At 48.0% G+C, this 16,653-nt stretch overlaps 1 protein-coding gene across 1 annotated transcript in view; it reads right to left on the reverse strand.

Annotated features, from left to right (window-relative positions):
• Window positions 1-16,653, reverse strand: part of IDH3B (isocitrate dehydrogenase (NAD(+)) 3 non-catalytic subunit beta) — a 134,258-nt gene that overhangs the window by 11,250 nt on the left and 106,355 nt on the right. Inside the window, 1 exon segment of the mRNA XM_030190923.1 lies at window positions 10,990-11,051. Coding sequence (XP_030046783.1) covers window positions 10,990-11,051 — 62 coding nt within the window.

Consider the following 16,653-nt stretch of genomic DNA (forward strand, 5'->3'; position numbering starts at 1 on the left):
TACATTGTAAAGATGTCCAACCAAACATACTTATGCCATGTCAAGAGCAGGTGTAAATGTGTGCACCTAAATGTGGTATTCTGCACATGCAACTGACTGCATTCTATAAGTTGCACATGTTGGTGGTGACACGACCATGCCCCTTCTATGTAAACTTCCCCCTTGTATTTACATGTTAGAATGGTTAGGTGACAAGTTATAGAATAACACCTAAGTACACTTATATGTGTTCCTGCCGTTTCACTCCTGTTTTGGTGTGTAACTGCCATTGTAGTGCAGAAGTTGTGCGCCAAATTGGCACCTAACGTTTGGTGCACTATATAGAACAAGGTGAAAGGTATTTTCATCACATGGCTTCCCACTGTTCCAGAACCTGTGAAAATAGTTGTGTCCATCAACCAACAGGTGGAGATAAAGGACTGAAAACTGAGCTGAGACTTCTCTTTCGGCATCCAGTCCAGCTCCTCAGTATTTTCTATCTTCAGCAGGTGGATGGACACACTTTTCAGCCTCTGGTTCTGAGTACTTTGCTCCTGGTCCAGTTGGTCAACTGGTCCCAGTCGAGCTTTGCGGGTGATTTGAGTCTGCAAAATCATATCTGGAGGTCTTCAGATCCCTTTCTCTGATGCCTTGCAAATTTACTTCTTCCCTCCCTTCACCTGTTTTCTGTTGAGCTCTCTTTTTACAACACAACAACCTTAAGGGGGGGGGGGGGGTAGGAAAGAGGTTTTCTGCAGAGCATGCAACAGAGTGTCAGTCCTGATCCTTTCTCATCGTGTTAAGACTTGTGGAGACTGAGAGCTTTGGGGGAGCAGCTGGCAGTGGTAAGTCCAACTAAAGTTTGACTCGGATCTGCTTGGAGGACTGCAAGTTCTACTTGGTACAGGGGAGGGATCCTGACTCACCTCTTGGAACAAGTTCTGCTGTGGTTGTGACAGTCGGGGTGAAAGATGACTCCCACAGAAGCAGTGTTCCTGCTGTAGGACACGCACATCTTTATATTTGGCACAGCATCCAAATATGCCAGGGTCTTAGGGTTCTTGGGCACAGCCGGTGTGCAGTTTGAAGCAGGAGAGCACGGGAATGGGCGCCATTTTTGGGGGGCCAACTGACAGTGAGGAACAGTCTCTATCTGATTATGGGCGGAGCACAGCTGCCATTTTACAGACTCTGGTCCCGACAGCATTCAGCTGCATCAGGATCTTTGTTTTGTCAACACAGAAAATATTTTATATATGTGTCCCTCATTAACACCCCTTTTCTTTTTCTTCCCAGACAAGAACTTCTAGTTTATAAAGGAAGCATATACCACAAGAGAAATAGCAGAGGCAGCAGCAGGACTGTTTTGCTTTGCATCACTGTTTCCATAATGCAACAGTAGCTAAAGACAGACACAAATGAGATAAGGAAAAAAGGATGTCATAACAGATGAACAACAGGAATGATAAAAGAGGTGGTCATGGAGAGAAAGGAGAAGCAAAGGCAGAGGAGAGAAATGCAGAGAAGTTATGACAGAGAATGCCAGAAAGGTGGAGAGACAAAAGGTGTAAATCAAGAAAAAGACCAAAAATAATATCAGGAACAAGTCTTTCAGGCAGACTTGTATTTTCTAAAATTTTATTAAAATATATAAATTTTAAAAATATATGGTATGCACAATTTTAATTGTATATGTACAAATTAACATAATACTGCACTTTCTTAATTAATAGATCTATACTTTGCACTTGGGGGTAGTTAAGGTACAATATGAGTTGAGCATTTACTACACCTTAATTGCACATAGGAATGACCAACCTGCAGTATGTCAGTACAGGTTAATCACTCCCACAGTATATGAATACCACAGCCTGCAATCAGCATCGCAAGCTGCACTATTCATAGTGCCTGGGTGCAGTGGGCCACAAAACTGTAGCCCAAAGCTCTCGGGCCACATCTTAAAGGGGCCTGACAGTAGTTAGCCACCTCCATATCCAATACCTCCTCTTTTCCCAACTCTTGGCACCGGGCCTACCTTTACTAATACCTGGAGTCTAATGGGTATGAGGCAGGAGCGATCCCCAATCTCTCCTGCCCCTGCAGGATCAAAATGTCATAGCTGACGCTTAGCGGTAAAACTGTGAGACTACTGAAAGGGGTCTAGAGGGTGACTGAAACCAGGACTTTCAGTCGAAACTGAATCTGCTGCCAAAATTTTCCCCTTGAACCAAAGCTGAACCTGTCGTCTAGTCCCCAACCCCCTGCCACCATAAGCCCATCCCCCCGAGCCACCAACCAATTGCCCTCGCCCCACTCATTGTTGCTCCTGTCTATGCCGGGTTCAATCTCAAAACGGCTGCTGTGACTTCTTGTAGCAGTTTTGAAAGGCTGCTGCAAGAAGTTGTGGCAGCCATTTTGACTATGAAGCCAGCCCCGTTTTTACTAGATCCCAGGTCCGGGGGGGGGGGGGGGGGGGGGGGGGAGAGCTCAGTTCAGGAAATGTGGGCCCTTGAAGGGGGGGAAATCACATATGGGGGAGCACAGGGGGGTAGGGACAAACTAATGCCCAGCCCCTTTATGATGAAGCCATTTGAAATGGAGAGCGCATAGAGAAAGAGTGAAGTGTTAAAGAAATTAAAGGAACAAAATCATAACAGAAATTTACGGGTCATGGTTTAAAAAAAAGATGACTGAAAGAAACGTTAAACATGAAATGGATCCAGTCTGTGAAAAAATTTATTCAACTGTATGTCTTAGATAAATACAGGATTTATATTTATATTCTATATCTCAAATGGACTGAGCACAAAGTTACATTCATCTGCATAGTCATTTAAAATTTGCTGCTTTTTGAAAGAGGATGCTGCAGCAAAAAAGTCCTGTGAAGTTCAAAGTGCCCTACAGGACGTCTGCATTCTTGCAATGTGGGAGAGGATGGGCAGGTTTTATATTTCATACAAGCCCTTCCTTATTATGACTACATAATGCATGAGAGAAATATTACTTTAGCAGACATCCCTCTGCAATCTGGAAATTTGGAGAATGATAAGAGGGCCCAATGAAATCCTAATGTATGTAGTCTGGATGCAAATGGTCAGTCACAGACTTGATGAAGTCCGAGGTAGTGGAATAACCCCCCATGTCACGTGTCCGGACCTAAAATAAATGAGGCAGGTAAACAGAGAAAAAGAGAAATGATAAAAAAAAATTTTTTAATGCCAACAAACTAAAACAATATTCAAAGAAATATTAAGTGAAAAAAGATTTTAAGAATAAGAAAGGAAGATTAGAAGCAGAATTGCCACTCTGACCCTTGTTTATACATCCCTAAAGCAAGGAAAACTTCTTAAAAGAAGAAATGTCACTTATCTCATAAATTTGAATAATGTATTCCCTAGAGATTAACCAGGTTTTGTGGAATGTTAATTTAGAGGCATTGGAAAAAAACGTTCATAACCACCAAGCTCTAAATTACTACTCCTGGACAGGCAGCTCATCAGAAGGGACTCCATGCTCAACACTGTCTAGAACACCTGTTCCACTTCACTGGGACCCTTTGGTTTTGGAAGTCACCAGAGCCGGTGCAAGAATATAGGCAACTTTGAACCTTAAGCCTTACACCCCCTCAATTAATTTTTTGAACCCTAATACACTCCCCCCAAGGCATCATGCTTTTAAATAAATGGGTAAATGAGCCATCTGGAAATTTCCTATCCTTCTGCAAGAAAAGTAGGCATGATAGGTATTTGAGTTTGTGCAGCTGTCAGGATCTACTCTTTTGCTTTGTTGTCCAAGCCCCTCTCCCTCACCGCTGAAATTGCTGCCCTAGCCCTGGCAGTCACTGGTGTCTCTCCACTATTATCTCTTTAATAGTGCTATAAGCAAAATTGTTTACCTGTAATAGGTGTTTTCCACAGACAACAGGATAAATCAGACACACCAGTGGACAATAATCTCATGGAGACCAGCACAAAGTAACTCTTAGAGATCCAAATTAACCAGAAAAAGCTTCCAAACATGCACACCTCTTCGGGTCCATCATGCACCTGTGGAAGTATTTAACTTTTAATTCTTCAGGAAGTGGGAGGGATTGTATCTCTGATTTTATCCTGGCTTTTTTTTTTTAAACAGAGAACATCCATTATAGATGAAGCAATTTTGTTTTCTCCATCGACAAGCATGATAAATCAACCACACAAACAGGTTCTTCTAAGCGAGGGATGAAGTATAAACCATCCACAAAGAAAAAAAAAAAAATCAGACTGCCTTTTCTGAATGGAGACCGAGTTGACTCTGCGCAAGTCATTGGTCAGTTTTGGTGATGACATGGTCCATCAACTGCCTAGAGCTGAGGACAGTTGTGAAGGTACTTAGTCCTTTCAGGACCTGCTGGGAGGCCGGTGGTTTGAGTCCTCTCGGACAACTCTTCAGCTGTAGCCTACATCAACCGCCAGGGTGATACACAGAGCGTGGTTTTGGCCACAGAGGTGAGCAACCTTCTGCAGTGGGCAGAGAGTCACATTCTATGCTTGTCGGCAGTTCACATTGCAGGACAAGCCGATTTTCTCAGTCTTGATTCGTCAGAATGGGAGCTGGTGACAGAAGTGTTTCGTCTGATCTGCGAACAGTGGGGATCACTGGAGATGGATCTGATCAACCAGAGCAAATGCCAAGGTGGTCAAGTTCTTCAGCAGAAGAAAGGAGTTAGTTCGCGGGTTGGACAGTCTGCTGCAGCCCTGGCTGAAGTCGGTTCTTCTGTACATCTTCCCTCTGTGGCCCTTAATTGGACAGACCCTGCTCCAGATAAGGCGTCATCGGAGGCAGGTTGTTCTGGTGGCCATGGATTGGTCGTGCCATCCGTGGTATGCGGTCTTGGTTCAACTGATGGCGGAACCACCTCTGGGTTGCCACTCATACCAGGGCTCCTACATCAGGGCCCAGTTCAGATGGAAGATCCCTCCCACTTTGGTCTTGTGGCTTGGCTCTTGAGAGGACAAGATTAAGGCAAAAGAGCTATTCTGATTCAGTTAATGTTACTTTGCTTCGGGCTAGGAAGCATTCCACTACGACAGCTTACGCCAGAGTATGGTGCACTTTTGAGGCATGGTGTACGGCTCACGCTTGGTTGCCTTTGCAGGCGTCTGTTCACAGATTTTGGAATTCAAACATGCGTGGGATAAACATAAAGGAATCCTGTTCAGAAGGAATGGATCCTAAGAAGCTTAGCTGAGATTGGGTGGCAGAGCCAGTGGTGGGGGGCGGGGATAGTGCTGGGCAGACTTATACGGTCTGTGCCAGAGCCGGTGGTGGGAGGCGGGACTGGTACAAATCAAGTAGGGTATACACAAAAAGTAGCACATATGAGTCCACCAGCCCCTGCCCGTTCCAGCCCACCGATCCAGCGTCTGCAGTAGCCATCTGCCTGCCTGCTCTGTTCCTTCCGCTCCATCTGCCTGCTCCAGCTCGCTCCACTTTGCTGACCCAGCTTTTCCCTGCCTGCTCTGATCCATCTGCTGAATCCGGACCATCTGCTCAACTTGCTCCAGGACACCTGACCCAGTTTCTACCTTCTGTTCCATCCACTCCGCACGATCAGCTTCTTCCTGCTTGTTCCAGTCCACCTGCTCCAGCGTCCTGCTTGTTCCAGTCCATCTCCACCACCCTGTTCCAGTCCGTTGGATCCAGCTTCTTCCTGCTTGCTCCAGCTTGGTCCAGCCCGCCTGATCCAGCTCGTCCAGCTTGTTCGACTCCATCTGATCCAGCTTCTCCCTGCTCGTTCAAGTCCATCTGCACCACCCTGTTCCAGTCCGTCGGATCCAGCTTCTTCCTGCTTGTTCCAGCCACCTGCTCCAGCCGTTCCAGCCCGCCTAATCCAGCTTCCCCCTGCTCGTTCTAGCTTCTCCAGCCGTTCCATCCCGCCTAATCCAGCTTGCTCCAGCCCGCCTGATCCATCTCCCCCTGCTCGTCCCAGTCCATCTGCTCCAGCCTCCATCGGATCCAGCTCTTCCTGCTCGTCCCAGTCCATCTGCTCCAGCCTCTGTCGGATCCAGCTCTTCCTGCTTGTCCCAGCCACCTGCTCCTGCTGTTCCAGCCCGCCTAATCCAGCTTGTTCCAGTCCGCCTGATCCAGCTTCTCCATGCTCGTTCCAGCCTCTCCAGCCGTTCCAGCCCGCCTAATCCAGCTCCCCCTGCTCGTCCTAGTCCATCTGCTCCAGCCTCCGTCGGATCCAGCTCTTCCTGCTCGTCCTAGTCCATCTGCTCCAGCCTCCGTCGGATCCAGCTCTTCCTGCTTGTTCCAGCCACCTGCTCCTGCCGTTCCAGCCCGCCTAATCCAGCTCCCCCTGCTCGTCCTAGTCCATCTGCTCCAGCCTCCGTCGGATCCAGCTCTTCCTGCTTGTTCCAGCCACCTGCTCCTGCCGTTCCAGCCCGCCTAATCCAGCTTGCTCCAGTCAGCCTGATCCAGCTCTCCAGCCATCTGCTCCTGCTGCTCCAGCCCGCCTAAACCTGCTTGCTCCAGTCAGCCTGATCCAGCTTCCCCTGCTCGATCCAGTCCATCTGCACTAGCTTGCTCCAGCCCGCCTGATCCAGCTCCCAGTCCATCTGCTCCCAGCTTGCTCCACCCCCACCAGCTTGTCCAACTTGCCTGCTCACCCACTCCCTACCTTCTCACTACTATGGCCCCCTTTCACATTCTATTCCTCGCCCTATCCCTCCCCAATCTCTTCCCCCTCCCTCCGCTGTCTACCACACAAACTCACTACCCATCCCCCCCGTCCTGCCCACTACTGCAATACCCTACCTACCCCTATCCCCCACCACCTCACCATCCCTACTGTCCTCCTCCTCCTCCCTAGCTCTCAACCTCCAACACCTCCTTCCTGCCATGAACCCTTCCCCATTCCTCCTCAGCGCATCCCGCCTTCGGCACCTTCGTCGCCCTACCTCCCCCACCCTTCTCCGCTCTCTCTTGCAACTTCTCCTGCTATCCGTGGGAGACATCAATCCCAACCCTGGTCCACCACACATGTCCTCGTCCTTGTCTCATCTATGCAAACGTTCCCGCGATATCTCCAATCTCATCTCCATTCCCCTCCTCCCCCCTTCCTCCCTCCCCTTCTCGTGTGCCCTGTGGAATGCCCACTCAATCTGCAACAAACTTACCTTCACCCATGATCTCTTCATCTCCCATTCCCTCCATCTGCTCGCCCTAACCGAAACCTGGCTCACCCCCGACGACTCTGCCTCAGTCGCAGCCCTTTGCCACGGAGGCTACCTTTTCTCCCATTCGCCCCGCACAGCTAGCCGCGGTGGCGGCGCTGGCCTACTACTTTCGCCCTCCTGCAGTTTTCAACCCCTCCTCCTACCACAGTCTCACTGCTTCTGATCCTTTGAAGTCCATTCCATCCATCTATTCTACCCGCTGCCACTCCGAGTTGCAGTTATCTACCGCCCCCCCTGATAAGTCCCTCCCTTCCTTCCTTACTGACTTCGATGCCTGGCTCACCATTTTTCTTGAGCCCTCATCCCCATCCCTCATTCTTGGTGACTTCAACATACACACTGATAACCCATCCGACTCATACGCTTCTCAATTCCTCACCCTAACCTCCTTCTTCAACCTCCAACGGAGCTCCACCACCCCTACTCACAAATCTGGTCACTGTCTTGATCTCGTCCTCTCTTCTACCTGCTCGCCCTCTAATCTCTGCGTCTCCGCTCTTCCCATTTCTGACCATCACCTGATCACATTCACACTTCATCACCCTCCCCCTCAGTCCAGCCCAACTCTAACTACTACCTCCAGGAATCTCCAGGCAGTTGACCCCCCCACCTTATCCGCCAGTATCTCTGATCTCCTCCCGTCCATCACGTCCTCCGAGTCCGTCGACAAGGCTGTTTACAATTACAATGCCACTCTCTCCTCCGCCCTAGACACCCTTGCACTGTCTGTTTCCCGTCCTACTAGGCGCACTAATCCCCAGCCCTGGCTTAACCCTTGCACCCGTTACCTTCGTTCCTGCTCCCGATCGGCTGAACGCCTATGGAGGAAATCTCGCACCCATACTGACTTCATTCACTTCAAATTCATGCTATCCTCCTTCCAGTCCTCCCTATTCCTCGCCAAACAGGACTACTACACTCATTTGACTAATTCCCTCAGCTCTAACCCTCGTCGTCTCTTTGCCACCCTCAACTCCCTCCTCAAAATGCCCTCCGCTCCCACCCCCCCTTCACTCTCTCCTCAATCACTGGCTGACTACTTCCGCGACAAGGTCCAGAAGATCAACCTCGAATTCACCACTAAACCTTCTCCTCCCCTTCATCCTATCACCCACTCCTTCAACCAATCAACCCAGGCCTCCTTCTCCTCTTTTCCTGATATCACCGAAGAGGAAACCGCCCATCTTCTCTCCTCCTCAAAATGCACCACCCGTTCCTCAGACCCCATCCCCACCAACTTACTTACCACCATCTCTCCCACTATCACCCCTCCCATCTGTCATATCCTCAACCTCTCTCTCTCCCCACCGCAACTGTCCCAGACACCTTCAAGCATGCTGTTGTCACACCTCTCCTCAAAAAACCTTCACTTGACCCTACAACTACCGCCCCATCTCCCTCTTACCCTTCCTCTCCAAAATACTTGAACGCCCGTTCACAGCCGTTGCGTTGATTTTCTCGCCTCTCATACCATCCTCGATCCGCTTCAATCTGGCTTTCGCCCACTTCACTCGACAGAAACGGCATTATCCAAAGTCTGTAATGACCTGTTCCTCGCCAAATCCAAAGGTCATTACTCCATCCTCATTCTCCTCGATCTATCCGCCGCTTTTGACACTGTCAATCACAACTTACTTCTTGACACACTGTCCTCTTTTGGGTTCCAGGGCTCTGTCCTCTCCTGGTTCTCCTCTTATCTCTCCCATCGTACCTTCAGAGTACACTCTCATGGTTCTTCCTCCACCCCTATCCCGCTCTCTGTTGGAGTCCCTCAGGGTTCTGTCCTTGGACCCCTTCTTTTCTCTATCTACACCTCTTCCCTGGGCTCCCTGATCTCGTCTCATGGCTTCCAGTATCATCTCTATGCTGACGACACCCAGCTTTCTCTCTCCACACCTGACATCACTGCGGAAACCCAGTCCAAAGTATCGGCCTGCTTATCCGACATTGCCGCCTGGATGTCCAACCGCCACCTGAAACTGAACATGGCCAAGACCGAACTTCTTGTCTTCCCACCCAAACCCCCTTCCCCTCTACCTCCACTCTCTATTTCGGTTGATAACACCCTCGTCGTCCCCGTCTCATCTGCCCGCAACCTCGGTGTCATCTTCGACTCCTCCCTCTCCTTCTCTGCGCATATCCAGCAGATAGCCAAGACCTGTCGCTTCTTCCTCTATAACATTAGCAAAATCCGCCCTTTCCTCTCTGAGCACACCACCCGAACTCTCATCCACTCTCTCATTACCTCTCGCCTTGACTACTGCAACCTACTCCTCACTGGTCTCCCACTTAGCCACCTAACCCCCTTCAGTCCGTTCAGAACTCTGCTGCACGTCTTATCTTCCGCCTGAACCGATACACTCATATCACCCCTCTCCTCAAGTCACTTCATTGGCTTCCGATCAGGTACCGCATTCAATTCAAGCTTCTGCTACTAACCTACAAATGTACTCAATCTGCAGCCCCTCCTTACCTCTCAACCCTCATCTCCCTTACGTTCCTACCCATAACCTCCCGCTCTCAAGACAAATCCCTCCTTTCAGTACCCTTCTCCACCACCGCCAACTCCAGGCTCCGCCCTTTCTGCCTCGCCTCACCCCACACGTGGAACAAACTCCCCGAGCCCATACGCCAGGCTCCCTCCCTGCCCATCTTCAAATCTCTGCTTAAAGCCCACCTCTTCAACGTTGCCTTCGGCACCTAACCTCTACCCAGGAAATCTAGACTGCCCAACTTGACATTTCGTTCTTTAGATTGTAAGCTCCTTTGAGCAGGGACCGTCCTTTATTTTGTACAGCGCTGCGTAACCCTAGTAGCGCTCTAGAAATGTTAAGTAGTAGTTTATCTTGTTGGGCAGACTGGATGGACCGTGCAGGTCTTTTTCTGCCGTCATCTACTATGTTACTATGTTAATTCTTCATGTCAAGCACTGGCCGAAACAAGCACTTTAAGGTCTGTGTGTACTTCTGAGCTGGCGCCAAAGCTCCAAGGGAAATTTTTTTTTTTACGCAAGAGATGTTATGTTATGTAAAGATTTTGTAACCTTGCCACAGTCATATACTCCCCATATAAGATAAGGAATACATGTGTAGGTTTTTTGGCCCAAACTAACCCACACTCCTTGAGTCATGCAGATTCCACCTTCTGAAAATTGCCATCCACACGTATATGCAATCTATATGTATAATACTGCCATCCACAGAGATGAGATACTTTTACAATAAAGGCCACTAAGCCTTTATATCATTTGAAAATGTTCTCTGATGTTTCTTTGCTAGTAATCTGTTTTCGATCTTTTTGCCTTACGTGTGCATTATGGAGGAATTTGGGGACATTATATTCTCTCTCTGACTTGGATTTTTTTTTTTTTTTTCAAGAGCTAGCACAACCAATGACACCTTTTCACTACTGATGTCAGCTCTTAAAAGGATCTGAGGGTAGCATTTGATCAGAGTTTTGGGTTTGTTTGTTTTTTAACCAAAGAGCCACTGTAAGACTTGTGTCAACAAGTGAAACTATGATACCGAAAATGCACACTGATCTCATATAAATCCCTCATCCACGAGAGCCAAACACAAATTGAATGTAAAGAGAAACTCAACACCAAGCAAAAAGCCTGAACCAAACTTAGAGAGGAATGCAACAAGAGAATCTGAACCAAGTTCACCGAAGAAGGAAACCCAGCCCTTAAAACTCTGTTAAGCCCAATTGGATTCACGTAGGGCTGAGAAAGGACTGAAGTTTGTTCTTCTAGGCAACACTATACATAGTGAGGACAGTTAGTGCTTACCTTGCCAGTTTAACCACCTTCTTCTACTTGCATCAGAAATTATGTTGGAGTGATATTCCAGGCTGATTGTGGAGAGAGGAAGAACAGAATCAGCTTCATTTCACATACACATGCAGCAGGAGAGGAAGAGACAATGGATGTTACAGCGGCATCCATGGTTGTGATTTCTCTGATTATATCACAGCAAAAAAGTATTCAAAACATAAAATGTAACATACTTATGGTCCTATTTTCAGTAAGATGACATTTGTTCTTACCTGCGAATTTACTTTTCTTGAGTCCTGCTAGACCAATCTAAACAAATGAGTTATGCTTCCCATCTAGCAGCTAGACCAATCCAGATGAGTGGGTTATGCTCTCCATCTGGCAGGAGGAACAGTAGACTGAATTCCAGTGATATTATTACCAGCATAAGTGGTACAGACCTAGAACTTCTCAGTACTACTCACAAAAGCAGAATCTGAAAAACAAATACAAAACTATGGATATATATACATCCCCACCAACCTTCAGGATCCTTGAAAAGGATGACAATCTACCTGAACTCTCTGATAGAATAAAAAGACTCCTGCCAATGGCATAAGAGAATAGTGAGGATAAAGCAGAATGCCTTCATCATTCCAGGTGTGTCATGGATTGGTCTAGCAGGATTTGAGGAAACAAAATTAGCAAGTAAGAACAAATTTCACTTTCCTTTTCATCCTCCTAAACCAGTCCAGAAAAGGGGGGCATACTAAATTTCGATTTCCTCCAGGTGGTAGAAAGACAAGGCCCATCTGAGATCACGCTAATGAAGGCAGCATCCTTATCAGCCTGAACTGGGCACAGATAAGTTTTTCTTTAATGTTTCAAAGTATAAAATTGATTGTAGATATAATTGCTAAAAACAAAAAGGTTTTATATGCCTGTAAGAGAGATAGTCTCTGGGTCCCTAACACAAGTGAATACATACCTGACATCAAAATCCCTTTTGGGAAGTATGAACTCCCCCTCAGATCACAAGTCAGTTAGATTCAATACAGTTAGATTCAACACTTACTCTGATTCCCCAAATCCAAGCAACCTTCAAGAGCTGCTTCTACTACTTGCGACAGCTACGCTGCCTCTCTCCTTACATCGAGAAGGTAAATCTTATCCCAGTTGTGTATGCCATGGTAACAACAAGACTGGATTACTGCAATGCACTATACAATGGTCTGACAACAAAGGGCCTGCACCAGCTCCAGTTGATTCAGAATGCAGCAGCAAGACTCATAGAAGGTTGCAAGCGACGTGATCACATCACACCATTTTTGCAAAAACTTCATTGGCTACCAGTACAATACAGAGCTAAATTTAAAACTCTATGTCTAATCTTCAAGGCCCTGAAAGGAAATGGCCCAGAGTATCTGAAGAATAGGATGATCCTCCATACACCGCCAAGGACACTAAGATCCTCCCAAGGACTTTCACTAACTACACCATCTCCAAAAGACATTACACGATGTGATACCCGCAAGCGAGCCTTCTCCGGAGTAGCCCCCACATTGTGGAATGCATTGCCTGAAAGGCTCCGCTAAACAAAAGACTCTTTACTTCAGGAAGCAGGTGAAAGCTTGGCTCTTCAACCAAGTCTTTAATGGAAGAAGTAACTAATTTGTTAGTCTCACTCACACACACAAGGATTGACTCGGGCTGCACATACTGCAGCAGGACATGTTTATCCACTCCTAGCCCAAATGAGATAATATTTAACCATCTCTCTGACCTCATGTGCAATTTTCTTCAAATCAGTCACCTTACTTTCTTACTAATCTATATGTTACAACTTTGCCTTACTCTTCACGACCAATTATAATGTTCTATTACGTATTGTGTTGTCATTGTATTACCACGTGGTATTCAAAATATTCTGCTTCAAACAACTGCTGCTGTTGTAATCACACTTGTTTTATCTTACTTTTATCCTTACCATATTTTGTATTGTTACTTGAATATTTTTCTACTGCTGTAATTGCCTATTGCTCATGTTTGATCTATTCTTACTGTACACCGCCTTGGAGTGAATTCTTTCAAAAAGGCGGTAAATAATCCTAATAAATAAATAAATAAAATATTGGAAACACTGAAGATTTATGTTTAAGTGTGAGAATGAAGGCATCTGATGCTAGTCTGCCGTGGGCCTGAAGCCTGGACACAACTGAGGGACCCTGTGGTTGATGAGTAGCAAAAAGATCTACCGAGGGGGTGTCCCACACTCGGAAGATCTTGCGGGCTACGCACATATTGAGAGACCACTCTGCGGTTGTATTATTCTGCTCAGCTTGTCGGCCAGGGTATTGTTTGTGCTCACCAGTAAGTGGCTCCTAAGGAACAGCCTTGTTGGCGAGCCCAATGCCACATCTGGACGGCCTCGTAACACAGAGGGCGGTGATCTGGTGCCCCCTGCTTGTTGATGTAATACATTGCAACCTGATTGTCTGTTTGAATGAGAATAACTTAATGATGTTGATCCCTGAAAGTGCCCCTGGCCACAGAACTTGACATGCCTTCTGCTGCTTGACCAACTGGCGAAAACCGCGCCTGCTCCGGAGGGAGCACATCCACCAAGTCCAACAGCTGTTTGCACTGTGTTTTGCAAGTAGATGCTCATGAAGAGCTGGTAGGACTGTATACGGGAGATGAGCACTGAAGCTTGGTACATCTTCCTCCCAAAAGAATCCAGGGTTCTAGCTTCTCTGCCAGGGGGAGCCAAGGCATAGTTCCTAGTACTCCTGGCTCTCTTGAGAGTGGACTCCACCACCATGGAATTGTGAGGTAACTGAGGCCTAATAAAACCAGGTTCACTGTGGATCCGATACTGGGTGTCAATCTTCTTGGGCACGACAGGGACCGACAGAGGGGACCTCCCAGTTCCTGACGAGGACTTCCTTGATTACCTTGTGGAAAGGGGCAGGCACAGCCCTCCCTTAGGAAGATGTGTATGTCCAGAACCTCGAGCATCTTAGCCCTAGGCTCACCCTTCCACTTCCAAAGGAAATGGAATAGAATCAGCCATTTCCTTAACAAAAGATGGAATGAAATGATCTCCAGCGGAGGACTGTCTCCTTGAAGGTGAAGGGGGAGGGTCAGAGGGCATCCCAAATACTCATCTGAGGAGACGTATGGGATTTCCTCTGACTTAACCTGAGCACGCCTCCTCGGTATCGGACAGTATCTCCCTATGGGACTGCTAAGATGACCTGCCTCGATGCCGAGGAACAGTGCCTCGAGAGCAGCATTGAGGAAGCCGGCTGGCATCTCGACTCCGCGCGAACATTTCTCACCGATGTCGATGGGGGGTACCGGCTTTGGGTGGCAGTCGACACCAGGGCCGCACCGCAGGCTGAGGGCCAGGCGGGGCCGCAAAGGAAGTATGGCAGGCTACGAGCACCCCTGATACTGATGCACATCGCTGCATAAGGCCATCCAGCAGCTCTGGGAGTAAGGTCCAGATGCACTCATCGAGGGCCAACACTGGGAAAAGCTGGGGTGCTGGTTGAGGCTTAGGTTGCAGAACTGCTGGGGTTGATGCAGGAGCAGGATCTTGGCTGCCTGAAGAACAGGCACATCGGCACCTCCTGTATGGAGGGAGAGTGATCCTCCCCGGCACCAACGCTTCTCAGGTGCCAAATCCTTCGAAGCCCTGGAGTTCCCGGCACCATGTGTAGAGGGTGTGACTGATGGCAATGCTTCTTGGACTTTGCCCTAAGCGTGTCCATCAAGGCTCCTAGGTGCCAATGAGGATGATGTCGAATCCCACGTTGCATCAGGGTCGAGTCAACGATGGACAGTTCTGAGGAGCCTGCACAGCAGGAGGCCTCAAGACAGGTGGAGACCCACTCAATGCCTCACTGCTCCCAGTGTCTAAGGGTCTCGAAGCAGCCATGCTTACTGATGCTCCTGATGCGATATTCGACGTCGACGCCTCAGACCTTGATGCCGAGGAGCTGGACTTGGCTCCAAAAATTCTCTTGTTGAGCCTCTTGGGAAACCTGGGTCCTCTTCTTCATGCGAAGACAGAGAACACAGTTAGCAGGGCTATGGTTGGGTCCAAGACACTGCAGACACTAAGAATAGGTTTCCTTTCCCGAGATAGTCAGACTGCACTGGGTACAGCGCTTGAAGTCACTGGGAGTCTTTGTGGACATGGACGGGTAAACCTCGTCAGCTAAATTAAATGACTCGATGGTGCCTAAAAAGGGGAAGGTGCGGAAAAAGAAAGGGAAGAACCCCGACTGGGATCAGTGCCTAAAAACGGCTCGATGGGTGTCGAAAAAAGAAGAAAATTTAAACCTGGGCAAAACAAATTAGGAAAATAAAGAACGGGTTTAAAAATAAAAGCCAAATAAAGGCCACAAGAAAAATAAAGAAAAAAACAGCCCGAAAGGCACTGAAAGTCTTTAAAACTGGGCAAGTGAGGAGAGGACATAAAAAGAGCACCTTCTCCACATGCAGAAAAAAGATAACTGAGGAGACAGCATTCGTACATGCGTGGTGGAGCGTGGCTAGCTACCCTAGAGGATCTGGATTTGAGCTTTCTACCTAAGAGCCTAAATTTGGCTTCCCGAACCTCTCTCCCACATTTTTCTATGTCATTGGTACCCACATGTACCAAGACAGCCGACTCCTCCCCAGCACTATCTAAAATCCTATCTAGGTGATGTGTGAGGTCCGCCACCGCACCAGGCAGGCAAGTCACCAGGCGATCCTCACATCCGCCAGCCACCCAGCTATCTATATGCCTAATGATCGAATCACCAACTACAACAGCTGTCCTAACCTTTCCCTCCCGGGCAGCACTTGGAGACATATCCTCAGTGCGAGAGGATAGTACATCCCCTGGTGGGCAGGTCCTGGCTACAGGAGTACTTCCTACTTCACCAGGGTGATGCTCTCCTTCTAGGAGACCTCCCTCCTCCAAGGTAGCACAAGGGCTACCTGACTGGAGGTGGGACTTCTCTACAACATCCCTGTAGGTCTCCCCTATGTACCTCTCTGTCTCCCTCAGCTCCACCAAGTCTGCTACTCTAGCCTCAAGAGAACCAGACATGTTCTCTAACAGCTAGGAGCTCTTTGCATCGGGCACACACATATGACATCTCACCAACTGGGAGATAATCATACATGTGACACTCAATGCAAAAGACTGGATAGCACCCCTCTTGCTGTCTAACCTCTGACAGAGGACGCCATCATTCCCTACCCTGAAAGAACCAAGACATAGACCATCCCCCAGCCCTTACACAAAAGAGCCCAAGAAGAACCCAAGATCCATACAGAAAAATCCAGGATCATCACACCAGGATGTAACGCCTGAAAACCACACCCCTGAAAACAGAAGCAAAGGCAGTGCACTTCAGGCCACAGCCGTTGCCACCACTGGAGCCTGAACCCTAACTTACCCCTTTTAACGGGCCTATTATAGGGTGAAGTGAATCTGGATCTTAAATAAAGGGCCCTGACCCAATAGTTTGAACTAGAGGCAACAGATGCAGATACCCCACTAATAGCTTGAAGGTAAGAGGAGGGGCAATTTATGGCAACTCCTTTCTAAAAAATGGTTGTGACCTCAGGTAGCCCCCATGACACCATACCATAAGGTTTCATGTTCCACACAGACTACTGTAAGTGCAAGAGAACTAG

This window comes from Microcaecilia unicolor, chromosome 2 (genome assembly GCF_901765095.1).
Source record: "Microcaecilia unicolor chromosome 2, aMicUni1.1, whole genome shotgun sequence".
Taxonomy (NCBI): Eukaryota; Metazoa; Chordata; class Amphibia; order Gymnophiona; family Siphonopidae; genus Microcaecilia; species Microcaecilia unicolor.